This window comes from Anomaloglossus baeobatrachus, chromosome 1, assembly GCF_048569485.1.
Source record: "Anomaloglossus baeobatrachus isolate aAnoBae1 chromosome 1, aAnoBae1.hap1, whole genome shotgun sequence".
NCBI lineage: Eukaryota > Metazoa > Chordata > Amphibia > Anura > Aromobatidae > Anomaloglossus > Anomaloglossus baeobatrachus.
The window spans coordinates 653,203,832-653,216,816 of record NC_134353.1 but is presented as its reverse complement, the minus strand read 5'-3'; the positions used below and the strand labels follow the sequence as shown (position 1 = coordinate 653,216,816).

The 12,985-nt window shown below is 39.9% G+C and overlaps 1 protein-coding gene across 1 annotated transcript; it reads right to left on the bottom strand.

Annotated features, from left to right (window-relative positions):
- Nucleotides 1-1,744: 1,744 nt before the first annotated feature.
- Nucleotides 1,745-3,640, bottom strand: LOC142297214 (apelin receptor B-like). The gene has a single exon (XM_075341478.1). It carries the CDS (start codon nucleotides 3,558-3,560, stop codon nucleotides 2,472-2,474), a length of 1,089 nt encoding a protein of 362 aa, XP_075197593.1. The 5' UTR covers nucleotides 3,561-3,640; the 3' UTR covers nucleotides 1,745-2,471.
- Nucleotides 3,641-12,985: the final 9,345 nt, after the last annotated feature.

Below are 12,985 nucleotides of genomic sequence, written 5' to 3'. Positions count from 1 at the left end.
TGAGTGATTGGTTTGGGTCTCAGAACCTGGACCCCCACTGATCTGCCGGACTTATAAAAAGGAATATGTGCATATCATTGGAAATAATATGAAGTAAGGTGATTCCCTGCAAGGTATATAATAAAAAACAAACACGCGGCGCCAATCTCAGCGCGTTATCAAAGCGGCTCTCTGGTGCTCTTTTTTTACTGAAGTTTTATGCACTCACCTATTGCCACAAAACTTCAGGCATATATGATTTTTCCAAAGTCTCCTTATCCGGGTCTGCTGCTTGCCTTGAATTGATCCTGTGTTTGGTCCTGCCTCGGATTCCCACAGGTGAAAAAGTTAAAAATGAAGTAAACCAATTCTGTAGTGGCCGCGCTCCCCGTATAATGATTTTAAAAAACTCTTGTCCTCAAATGGAATTTATTACTCAAACATACGGAAATAAAAAACGGATACAACGCGTTTCAGCGGGAACAACCGCCTTCCTCAGGTATCTATTTTTATTTAGATACCTGAGGAAGGCGGTTGTTCCCGCTGAAACGCGTTGTATCCGTTTTTTATTTCCGTATGTTTGAGTAATAAATTCCATTTGAGGACAAGAGTTTTTTAAAATCATTACTACGGGGAGCGCGGCCACTAAAGAATTGGTTTACTTCATTTTTAATTGGAAATAATATTTACACTTTAAGGCTATGTGCGCACGTCCATGCTGAAATTTCTGCAGCGATTTGGCAGTGCATGTGCACTTCAAATCTCTGCAGAAACACTGCATAATGGATGCAGTGTGTCTGCAGAATAGATGCCGATTTCATGTGCTCTGGATGCTGCCTCTCCCATAGACAGAGTGGGAGCAGCATCCAAAGCGCACAAAATAAGTGACATGTTGCTTTAATGAACGCCGCGATTTGGATCAAAATTTCTCAAACGCAACTTGCGGATGGATTATGCACATTCATAGATTGTGCTGGGGACGCAGGACGCATGTCTTTACGCTGCAGTGCTAAACGCAGCTTAAAGGCATGAAAAACACACACGTGCGCACATAGCCTAAGGCCATGTGCACACTTAGCATTTGGTCAGTATTTTACATCCGTATTTGTAAGTCAAAACCAGGAGTGGAACAGTCAGGGAAAAGTATAATAGAAACACGGGCACCACTTCTGTGTTTCTTACCCACTACTGATTTTGGCTTACAAAGAATGAGGTAAGATACTTACCAAATACTGAATATGTGAACATGACCTAATACTGTGGTTTTACCATGAAATCAAGAGTAGCAAAACAATGGTAAAACGTCAAGCTACTGGGAAATGCTAAAATGTCAATAAACATACTAAGCTTAAATTTACGGTTTACACGGTATGTTTATTGAAATCTATATATTTTATGTGTAGTATCTGGAAAACATTCCATATCACCACTGTTATGATATTGCCCATTGATGTTACAATAAAAAAAATAATAAAGAATTTAAAATACCACAGTACTGCAATCCATTGTTATCCGGAAATCTTGATAACTTCCTGAGTGCCCGGGGATGGATTTTCACAGTTGGTTACATGGCCAAGTACATTTTTCTGCATTATGACTATGACTCTGGTGTTAGTGACTTTTTTCTAATCCTATCATTTGCAGTTTGTATAGGATTATTTACAAGATCTATTTATTATAGACTTACCATGAACCTGCCTACAGCAAAGAACCCAGAATGATCCGACCCCTCAATTTACAAAGAACTTGAAAACGCTGTTTATTTTCAAAATGAAGATTTTTATTGCAACATTTTACAAAAGTATACCAAACACTTAAAAAGTTGCCCCTCTCCGAGGGGATATGTTATTATTATTTATTTACATACATACAGATCTGAGAGCAACACACTTTATATGATTGAAAAAAAAAAACAAAACAGCAAAACTTTGCTCTGCAAGGAATTGCTACATTCTTATGCATTAGAGGGTTAAAAGCGGATATAACCCGATAAACACCCCCATACTCACATCAATTCTGTAATGAAGTAGGTGCAACATTGGAAGACATTGCAGAATATTACTTATACATCTCTATGCAATTTCTTTTAACAAGTGTGTTAGACAAAACCTCTATATTGTTATGGAAGTGCTATAACATGCCACATAACGTCACTAAATATGGAATATGTGATGACCGGTTTGATACTGCGAGTCATCAAAGTGGTATTATTTACAGGTATACCTGTCCCACCAAGATGTAGCATATCTTGCTCCATCCAACCAGCTCCCCTGTACCAGAGAGAGATTGAGCAAGTCTTTGATGACCTGGAGACAGTACTGTTATTTTCCAAGCAGACAGTCCCCAATAAAGTCTTTCAGGCTCCAGTGTAAAGATACAGTGGTCTTCTCCATTATCAGCAGTGCTCCTAGCTGAGAGATAAAGTCCAATTAACCACAGACTAGAAGGTAACGCTTCCCCCCTCCCCTGACTATCACATGTCCATTTCCTAATTAAACCTTAGTTGCTAAAGAATGGATTTCGGATTTTTGTGTTTGCGCACTCAGACTGGATGAGGTGTTACTGATTTGTCCATGAAGGGTTTTGCTTAGTCCAAAAAAAAAAAAACATTGGGAACGGAATCGAAGATCAAAAAAGGCATAGAGAAAAGGGTTAAGACAGCTGTTAATATATGCCAGACATGTTGCATATGGATGAAGGCTTACAATCAAGTTCTGGGCAGTGCAAGAGAGGTCCAGGTAGCCCATCAGGTCCAAGAAATGGATGGTTTTCACAATATGAAATGGAAGCCAGCAAATGGCAAACACAACCACAAGTGTGGTTATGATCTTTAGAAGTCTTTTCTTCTTCTGTTCTTCCTTCTTCAGGTTTTGGAAATGCATAGTAACTTTGCATCCAATGAAGCAGTAGAAGATTGTCATGAGGAGTAGTGGAAGCAGAAAGCCTGGTACTGTGGTCATGATGCTGAGACCTCCAATCCAGATTTTTTCATATTGCTTGCTGGAGACTCCACTGAAGTCCAGGTCACACAGAGTGTGGTTGTTTTCATCACGTGTATTTCGTAGAATTAGACTTGGAAGTGCCAGTAATCCTGAGAGCAGCCATATAACGGCCAGGGATATAATCATGGTTGAACGAGAGCGCAGGTTGGCACTGGAGAGAGAATGGACAATAGCCAAGTATCGGTCAAAGCTCAGGCAGGTGAGACAGAACACACTGGCAAACATGTTTAGCAAGACAAGGTAACTGCTGATCTTGCAGAGGGCAGACCCAAATGGCCAGTGGAAGCCAAGAGCAGTGTAGGTAGCCCACAGAGGTAAGGTAACCACAAACGCCAAGTCAGCAATTGCAAGGTTACCTATGTAGGTGTCCGCAGATCTTCTTTTGGGTTTAGCTTTCCATACTGTGAAGATTACAACTCCATTTCCAGATAGTCCCAAGACGAAAACCAGCATGTAAAACACTGGCAGCAAGGAATAGGACAAGTCCCAGTCTGTCTCTGTACAAAGATCTGAGTCATTTGCGTAGTCATAGTTGTAGTCTTCGTTGTAGTCATATGCTTGGTCTGTATGGTTCTGCATAGCTGAGATCAGTGCTGTGAAAGTGATGTACACTTCTGGAGGCAGTGGACTCCTGGCTGTGCTCTGTCTGCTCTGACCAGAGATGTGAAAGCTGCCTTCACTCAAGATCTTTAAAGAATCCCCTGAACTCCCCACCCCCAGAAAGACAAATTAAAGGCAAAAGACCACCCACTGACATCAATCAGGAGTCTATCCACATTATTTCAGCTCCTCCCCTACCATTCCCCAGACTGTGACCATCTCTCACTGTCTTTACCCCCCTTTCTGCACTGTGCAGCCTGCCCCAGGAAACATGCTGTAGGATTAAACTAAAATATTATTAGGCCAAAGATCATGAAAATAATCCTTAAAATTAAATTCATCTCTTTTTGTAAAAAAAATGTACAAAACCAGTTCAAAATATAGATTTAGACTATATATAAACCATATATATAGTATATGTATATATGATAATAATAAGTTTTATTTCTATAGCACCAACATATTCCGCAGCGCTTTACAATTCAGAGGGGACATGTACAAACAATATGAGACAATACAAAATAACAAAATTAAGATACCAGGAGGAGTGAGGGCCCTGCTCGTAAGCTTACAGTCTATGAGGAAATAGGGGAGGCACAAAAGGTGAATATATATATATATATATATATATATATATATATATATATATATATATATATAAAAAACACAGTTGGCAAAAACGGTTAAAAAGGCTTCAAATCTAATAAAATGAAGCTAATGTATTAGAATTTTCATTCAGGATGCAGCATACTTAATATAAAAAACTTAAGTAAAAATGATTTACAAACAGGATACAAGCACTTAGACTATTTAGTGGAATCGTGTTGGTTGTAAAGAACAATTTACATTTGGCATTTCATTTGCATAATGAAGCCTGGGTCTTCACACGGAAAATTATGACCCATTTTATATCCTCAGATTATTGCTACTTTCAAACTGCCTAAAATACGTCTGTCACCTTCAAAACTCAGATTAAACCATTTTTAACAGTCATATAGAAGATGTAGCCCTATACAAATTACTCTTGTGGTAAAGATTTCACTACTAAATATTAAATAAAAAAATAAGTGTTTTATTACATATACAAGTGAGGGGTCCTCGGAGCACCCTTGGCACCGAGTGCTGTCTTAGGGTCTGTGCGCACTGGGAAAATGTCTTTCTTAAGTAAAATACGCACCCTCTGGCAGAATTCTGCACCTGCAGCAAAAAAAACGCATCAAAAACGCACCCAAAATCTGCATGCGGTTTTGGTGCGCTTTTTCCGCAGGTTGGTCCCTGCAATTTTTAACCATTATTTAATGGCAAAACCGCAGATACCTGCAGAAAAGAAGTGACATGCTGCTTCCTTTTTGCTGCAGAAATTCTGCAGCAAAACCTGTAGGGAAAAAAAACGCAATGTGCGCAGAGCATTAAGAATTTCTCATATATTTTGCTGGGAAGGACTGCAGGAAGGATATGAACAAAAAACGCACCTTGTCTGCAGCAAAAAACACAGCAAATCTGCAGCAAAATACGCACTATGTGCACAGGGCCTTAACTAGGTTCTAGCCCTTGCATGTGCACACTGACACTGCAAGAGCCCAGCCATACACAAGTGGAGAAAGATTTAATAATACTAAGGCTAGGAACGCACTTTGCGTTCACCTACTTGCAGTTTAGAACGCACGTTTTGGGCTTAATTGATTTGACCAAAGTTGCCTTTTTCTGAAATTTAGCGCTGAAAACGCATGCGTTTTTGCCGCGTATTTGATGCGTTTTCAGCGCTTTTTACATGCGTTTCCACCTGCGTTCTGATAGTTGCGTTTTGAACATAAAGACACTGCTTAATAAAGTTTAAATAGTCAAAATCTTAGAAAAAATGGTAAAAAAAAAATCAAATCTATAATCATAGAAAAAATCATGAAATTAAATTATGTTCATTAAATTATTGCGGTAATATGATATTTTATAGAAAAATTGCAATAAAGTATCATTTTCCTTAATTTAAATGGTCAGACTATGTGTGTGTGTAAAGGGACTAATGAAATCATTTTATTGATCAAAAAGCATGCGTTTTGGTAGTCCAAACGCATGTTTTCTCCACTGAAAAAGCAGGTAAAACGCAGGAATTTGAAGGAATCTTGGTTTTTGCCATTTCTCATTGACTTCAATGTTAGCAAAACGCACCGAAAATGGCAAAAACAACTGACATGTTACTTCTTTGAACACATGGTTTTTGACACAAAATATGCAAATTAAACGCAGCGTTTAGAAACACAAAGTGGGGTCGGAAAATCCAATTTTTCCATAGACTTTGCTGGTAAATCAAAACGCATGCCTTATGGCAAGAAAAAGGTGCTTCCCAAAACGGACCTATAAAGCACCTAAAACGCAGGTAAAAACGCAAAGTGCGTTCCTAGCCTAATACTAGTGTACCATCTTATACAGAGCACCATATTTACCATCTAGACACAAACCCTGCTAGTGAACAATGCCATCTCATACCTGCCATTGTTTTCCCAGAGTTGCCATGAAAGATGCCACTAAAACAAAATCTAAACACTGTGATGACAACCACCTAAGCTACCTTATGAATAGTGAAGAATTTATGCACGGCAGAACCAGCACAGGGGTAGTTTCACAACCCGTCTAACTCACCACCTCTACCTTTAGGTTCTCTAACCAAATGATGGCACGAGGAACAAGGCATCATGTGAGCCAGTTATATGAATGCTTTTTTTATATTGGACAGCCACCTGGTGGATATTTTTGGTCCCTGTCCCCAGTAAACATTCAGCACAGTTGACGAAGGCAAACAAACAGTCATCTGTCCCGCATACAAAAAGACGATAGAAGGAGATGGACAGTCACTGGATTCATTGGAACTATATTCCATTGATTTTGTTGGCTCGCTCCTTGATAGCGTTGATAGTGAAGAACCCTTTAACTTGTCTCGCGTGCTACCCTGGTTCGCTAATAAAATTTTTCTGTCTGGAAAGCCCCTGACACACTGCACAATTTGTATTAGATCTTCCTAGATAATGGCTAACAAGGCACTCTGTAGGCAATCTCAGGTCCGTAATTTGTAACCAGAGGTATGCAGCCGGGAAACAAAATTCGGCTGTAATATGTCAATTATATTGTGTTTCTTAGAATTCTTACATCTTTATATCACTCATTTTGCACTTTCTCTGTTTTATATTTAGACTAGTAACTCTGGTATCATATGTCTAATGCTTACAGACCCCCCTCCCCTCTCCTCTCCTCTATCTACACTGTGTTCAACTTGTGGATGGAGTCATAGGGAGGTATATATTCAGGGCAGCATCTGCTATCACAGCACACTATTTAGCAGTGGGGTGTCTGAACCAGTGACACATCTTTGATTCTTAAACAGGGGCTGCATTTGGTCTGATGAACCTCTTTACAACCTTGGGTGTTTCCTGCACCACCTCAGCGTATGACAGCTTGCGTCCCAGACTGTACTTTCTGAAATATCCTTTGATTGTTCCCATGGTCCACACTATAGGTCTATTTACAGTGCAAAATTATCATAGATGAGTGTTCTTGGAATGCTTGTTTCACGAGAATACTGCAGTCTAACCAGGCTGACGATCACCCGATGAATGAGCAAATTATTACTGATTGATGTTCATATAACACCACAAAATCAGGTAATGTAAACCCACATTTACTCACTGGAGGTTGTACAAACCCTGTAAACTGGACATTTTTTATATACTATATATGACATATAGGTTGGTAAAATATTACACACATTTTATGTGCATATACAGTGACAGGCAAAGGGTAACAATGTTTTGAACTTTTGACCTACAGGATCCATATCTTACTATCCACTACAGCTTTGAGCGTGAAACTACCTTCATTTTATAAATAATCATCTTGGCTATCATACAAAAATTTGACTTGCAACTATTTAGCATATGATTAGTTATATAGATTCTTGTCATGTCACTGCATTGTTACTGTTTTTCTCTTGATGTTTGAAAAATCTTTCTCTTCCTGTATACTACAAATTACAAGCTGTTATAACATTCCCTAATAGGCAACATTCACACGACCGTCCTGCTTTTGTGTCTGCAAAAAACGTTCCTGTTTTTCCACAGATGCATCTGTGTTGCATCCGAGTGACTTCCATATCCGTTCCGTTCTGTATACGGTCTGTGTGTCATCCGTGTGCCTTCCATTTTTTTTGTGGACCGCAAAAAAAATGTAAGCAGCTAGAAAGATAGATGAATAGATAGATAGAGGATAGATGGAGGGATAGATAGAGGGGTGGATAGATGGATGTATAGATAGATGGATAGATGGATAGCTTCAAAAGGAACCTGAAGACCCATGTCTTCCGCCAAGCTATCAACCTGCAGTAACCCTCAGTCTGATATAGTGCCGCACGACCATCTATACTCTCACCTCCTGTATCCTCACCCATCCCTTGTAGCTGTGAGCCCTCGCGGGCAGGGTTCTCTCTCCTCCTGTACCAGTCTGTCCCTTGTTTTGTTTATGATTATTGTATTTGTCCTTACTATGTGTACCCCTTTTCACATGTAAAGCACCAAGGAATAAATGGCATTAAAATAATAAATAGTAATAATAGATGGATAGATAGTTAGATAAATAGAAGAATATATAGATAATAGATAGATGAGAAAGACATATATAATGTTCCACTCCCCTGCATTTGTAATCTTGTATCCTTTAGTGCCTTTCATGTGGCACTAAAGGGTGTTTAGCCTTGTATTTAGCAAAAAAATAAATAATTTAAGAAAATGACGTGGGATCTCCCCTTTTTTTGGAGCCAGCTCGGGTAAAGCAGATGGCTGCAGCCTGCGGACCACAGATGGTAGCTTCACCTTGGCTGGTAATCCAAAACAGAGGGCACCCCATGCTGTTATTTTAAATTAAATAAATGATTTAAAATAAAAAACATGGGGTCCCCCCAAAATTTGATCACCAGCCAAAGTAAGGCAGACAGCTGTGGTCTGGTATTTTCAGACTAGGGAGGTCCACGATTATTGAACCTGCTCCAGCCTAAAAATAGCAGGACGCAGCTGCCCCAGAAGTGGCGCATCCATTATATGTGCCAATCCTGGTGCTTCGCCCCAGCTCATCCTGATGCCCTGGTGCCGTGGCAAATGAGGTAATATATGGGGTTGATACCCACTGTGTAATGTCACCTGGCATCAAGCCCTGGGGTTAATGATGTCACGGCGTCTATCAAATACCCGACATCACTAATCCAGTCAGTTATAATAAAAAAAAATAGAAGACAAACACATTTTTATTTGAAAAAACATTCCACAACACATTCCACCAATTTATTGAAAAGAAAAAAAAAAAACGGGTCCGGCTTAATCCAATAAGGGGGTCTCACGGCAAGCCATACCATACTCATTGTCCCAGTCAATGAAGAGCAGAATGTTCCCCTTTAGCTAGGAGAGCAGTGCAGTGATCTGAGCTAACATCAATAGGTCAGACCAGGTCACCGCAGGGCATGACGAGCGCCGATGTCATGAGGTTAACTAGGTACATTACCTACGGTGATGAAGTCCGCTGCACTCGTGACGTCAGCACTCGTCACTAAGGTGTAAAGCCAGCTTTAGTAAGCCTCCGTTGACTGTGTATTACAGTGCATATATGTTTTTGCAACCTCCATAACGCCTTTGCTCAGTCAGTTAAGTGTATATTCGATTTGATTGTTGTCCCTATGTGTCATGAACTGAACATGTACCCATTATAGGCATGGTCAATTTTTCAAACGAACCTATAGTTTACATGGGAAAAAAAAATCACTATACACACCATTCTGGTCCACTAATGCAGTTTTAGGACTCAAGCTCAGAGCTGTACATGGAGCCCAGCCAAACTAGACCATTTTTCAACACAGCTAACCCAAACTTATTTCTTAGGCTATGTGCCCACGCTGCGGATTTACCGCGGATTTTGCTGCGGATTTGCCGCGGATTTGCCGCGGATTTCCCGAAAATCTGCAGCAGCGGCACTTCCAAGCCATTTCAATGGCATTTTGGAAATGCTGTGTCCATGCTGCGGATTTTTCCGCTGCGGATTTGCCGCGGATTTTGATCCGGAAAAATCTGCAGCATGTCAATTGTTTGTTGCAGATTTGGTGCGGATTTTGGGTATAGAATGGGGAAAAAAAAAAAAATCCGCATCAAAATCCGCGGCAAATCCGCGGGTGCGGATTTGCCGCGAAAGTCGCGGATTTTCAGGCAGAAAAGTCCGCAGGTACATTCTACCGTGGACACATAGCCTTATACAGTAGGTTTCATGTAAACTGCGATACATTATTTATACTGTTTAAATACAATTTTATGGAGTATTACTCTATTCCATTACTATGCACATTTTATAATTCAAATCTCCCCTTTAATTGGTTTATAATTAATTAATATATGCAGCATATTTCCTCTGATGATGATTATTATTTTGTTTAAGCAAAAAAAGCTACAATGAGGTATTTAGCCAAAAGTGACTTCATAGTGGCTGGCATCATTGCATTGCAAATTATTATTATTATTATTATTGTTTATTTATAGAGCACCATTGATTCCATGGTGCTGTACATGAGGGGGTTACATACAGAATACATGTACACGTTACAATAGACAGACTAGCACAGGGGGAAGAGGGCCCTGCCCTTGCGGGCTTACATCCTAAAGGATTTTGGGGAGGAGACAGTAGGTGGGGTGTAGGTGGGGCGGCAGCTCCGCACGGTGGTGGGGCGGCAGCTCCGCACGGTGGTGGGGCGGCAGCTCCGCACGGTGGTGGGGCGGCAGCTCCGCACGGTGGTGGGGCGGCAGCTCCGCACGGTGGTGGGGCGGCAGCTCCGCACGGTGGTGGGGCGGCAGCTCCGCACGGTGGTGAAGCAGTGAGGTCATTGAACTAGTGTTAATTGAACTGTAAAGCACTGTGGAATATGTTGGCACTATACAAATAAAAATTATATGTAAATAGGAGCATAAAGGATTATTGGTTATGATTAATTTTTGTTTCCTTTACCTTTGATATAATCTTTACACCCGTCTGTCAGACTATATCTTGCTACTAATAGACATATTTTTTAAGGAAAGGAGCATTTTAAATTTGTAGATTGTGAGCCCTTGCGGGCAGGGACCTCTATCCTCCTGTACCAGTCTATGCCTTGTATTCTTTATGATTATTGTACTTGTCCCTATTATGTATACCCCTTTCACATGTTAAGCAGCATGGAATAGATGGCGCTATAATAATAATAATAATAATAAATCGCGACTGCTCAATAGACGTTATACATCAGTATCATGGTATTCATTCCACTTCCTCAGTATCCTCTAATAAAGCAATTTTCTCTGCATCAAAGGCTAGAAAATCTAACCTAACCAATCCTTTGCAAACACAAGAGGATTATTGTGGACCAGTTAAGCCCAATGTAATGCAGCTAGGATATAAGTCTAGGGCAAGCCTGAACATGCCACTTTTCACACAGTCCTCCCTTTAATACACTTTGTGCATAAATTGCCTGCAGCCTGAAAATCCATTCTTTTTTAAAGGATGGTGCTCCAGTTGTAGGATTAAAAGGTGTGAACTGGTTTTATTGACTCTGAAAACCCCTCTTTAGGTGGGAATTACGCTGTCCCAGACATAGCTTTGATGTCCCTTTTAGATGTACCTGGTGTATCAGCTGTTGGAAGGTGTATATCCCAATGGAAAACAAGTCTATATTCACATAGACAGTCAATGACACCTATTTACTGCGAATGGAACTCTAAAATATAGTGACTGCAGCAGTTATATTCAGACACAATGAATCCCGGGGCAGATGCGCTTAATGACTTATATTGTAGTCACTAACTTCCTGTGTAGTCACCAAGGTTTGAGATGAAATCAATTGTGTGGCTGCCAAACCGGCACAATATGCTACCTTTTTGGATGAACATTAAGAAGTAATGGCAGGAATATATTTACTCTAAGGATGAATTTCCAGGAATACTGTACTCAAGATTGCAGATGTTAAGGAAGTAAAGGGTCAAATAATGATGTTTTTGGTTCATGAGCTTCTCTCCTGACTAATAGCAATCTGTATCTGCCAATGGAGATTTTATGCGTTTCTATGGCACCATCAAATTGTGCAGTGCTTTTCAGACTTCATCACTGTCCCCATTGGGGCACACAATCTAAATTCCTTGTCACGATGTTTTTAGAGTGTGGGAGGGAACTGATACCAATACAGGGATAACTTACAAATATCTTGCAGAATGTTGTCATTGGTGGGATTTGAACCCAGGACCCCAGCGCTGCAAAGTAACAGTGTTAACTATTGAGACAGGCTGATGAAAAGTAGTATAACTAGTAAATAGTGATGAACGAGCATGACCATGCTCAGGTGCTCAGTACTGGTAACAAGCATTTTGACACTTGGACGGGTTCGACTTATTTACCGAGTATGATGGAAGTCAATGGGAAGATCTTCCGGAAAAATGCTTACGTTCCCCATAGACTTCCATTATATTCGGTACATGAGTCAACCCTGTCCAAGCATCCAAATGCTCGTTACGAGTACCGGGCACCCAAGCATGGTAGTGCTCGCTCATCACTGCTAGTATAGCTACTCTTAATAACTATGAAGAAAAAAGTAACAATATATTCCATATATTTTCATTGTTTAACTTTAGTAACACAGCTGTGGAGTCCTGGGTTGAAATCTAACATCTGCATGGGGTCTGTATGTTCTCTCTGTGTTTGCATGTGTTTCCTCCCACATAATGATAGGGAATTTAGACTGAGACCTAATCTCTGTAAAGCACTGCAGCATATTTCAGTACTATATAGATGAACATAACAAGAATATGATTTACAAGTCCCAATGTCTTCAGATTTTCAGAATTTAATAATTGTTGATATTTTAAGAGTATGTGCATATGACGTCTATTTCAGGTGGACTCGCTGTACAAGCCGCCTGAAAAAGTGCTCAATAAACATTGAAAAGAAGGAATATATGCACTGCAATGAAAAAACGGTGTGCTGTGTATATGATCAGTCTTTGAATTATCTTTTAACCCTCGTCACATTTGTAAAGACTAATAAGCAAAAACAAAATGAAAAAGTTTTATATTAATATTAAAACAGTCTACAATACTCCAAATAGATTACATAAAGTATAAATGCATAAAATACATATATAGGGGGATCAACACAATTTGGGGATTTCCCCCTGTCAGGTCATGATACATGTACTGAGGAGGACTAGTGTTCTTTTTTGCTTGCTCTCCCCTACTTTTTCATTTTGTTTTTGAATATATATGTACAGTATATTTATTTTTAATAAAGACTAAAATGGGGGGAAAAAAACAAAGTTGAGTCTCTTAAGGCATCCACATGTGATGCCCCTTGACTATCAGGTC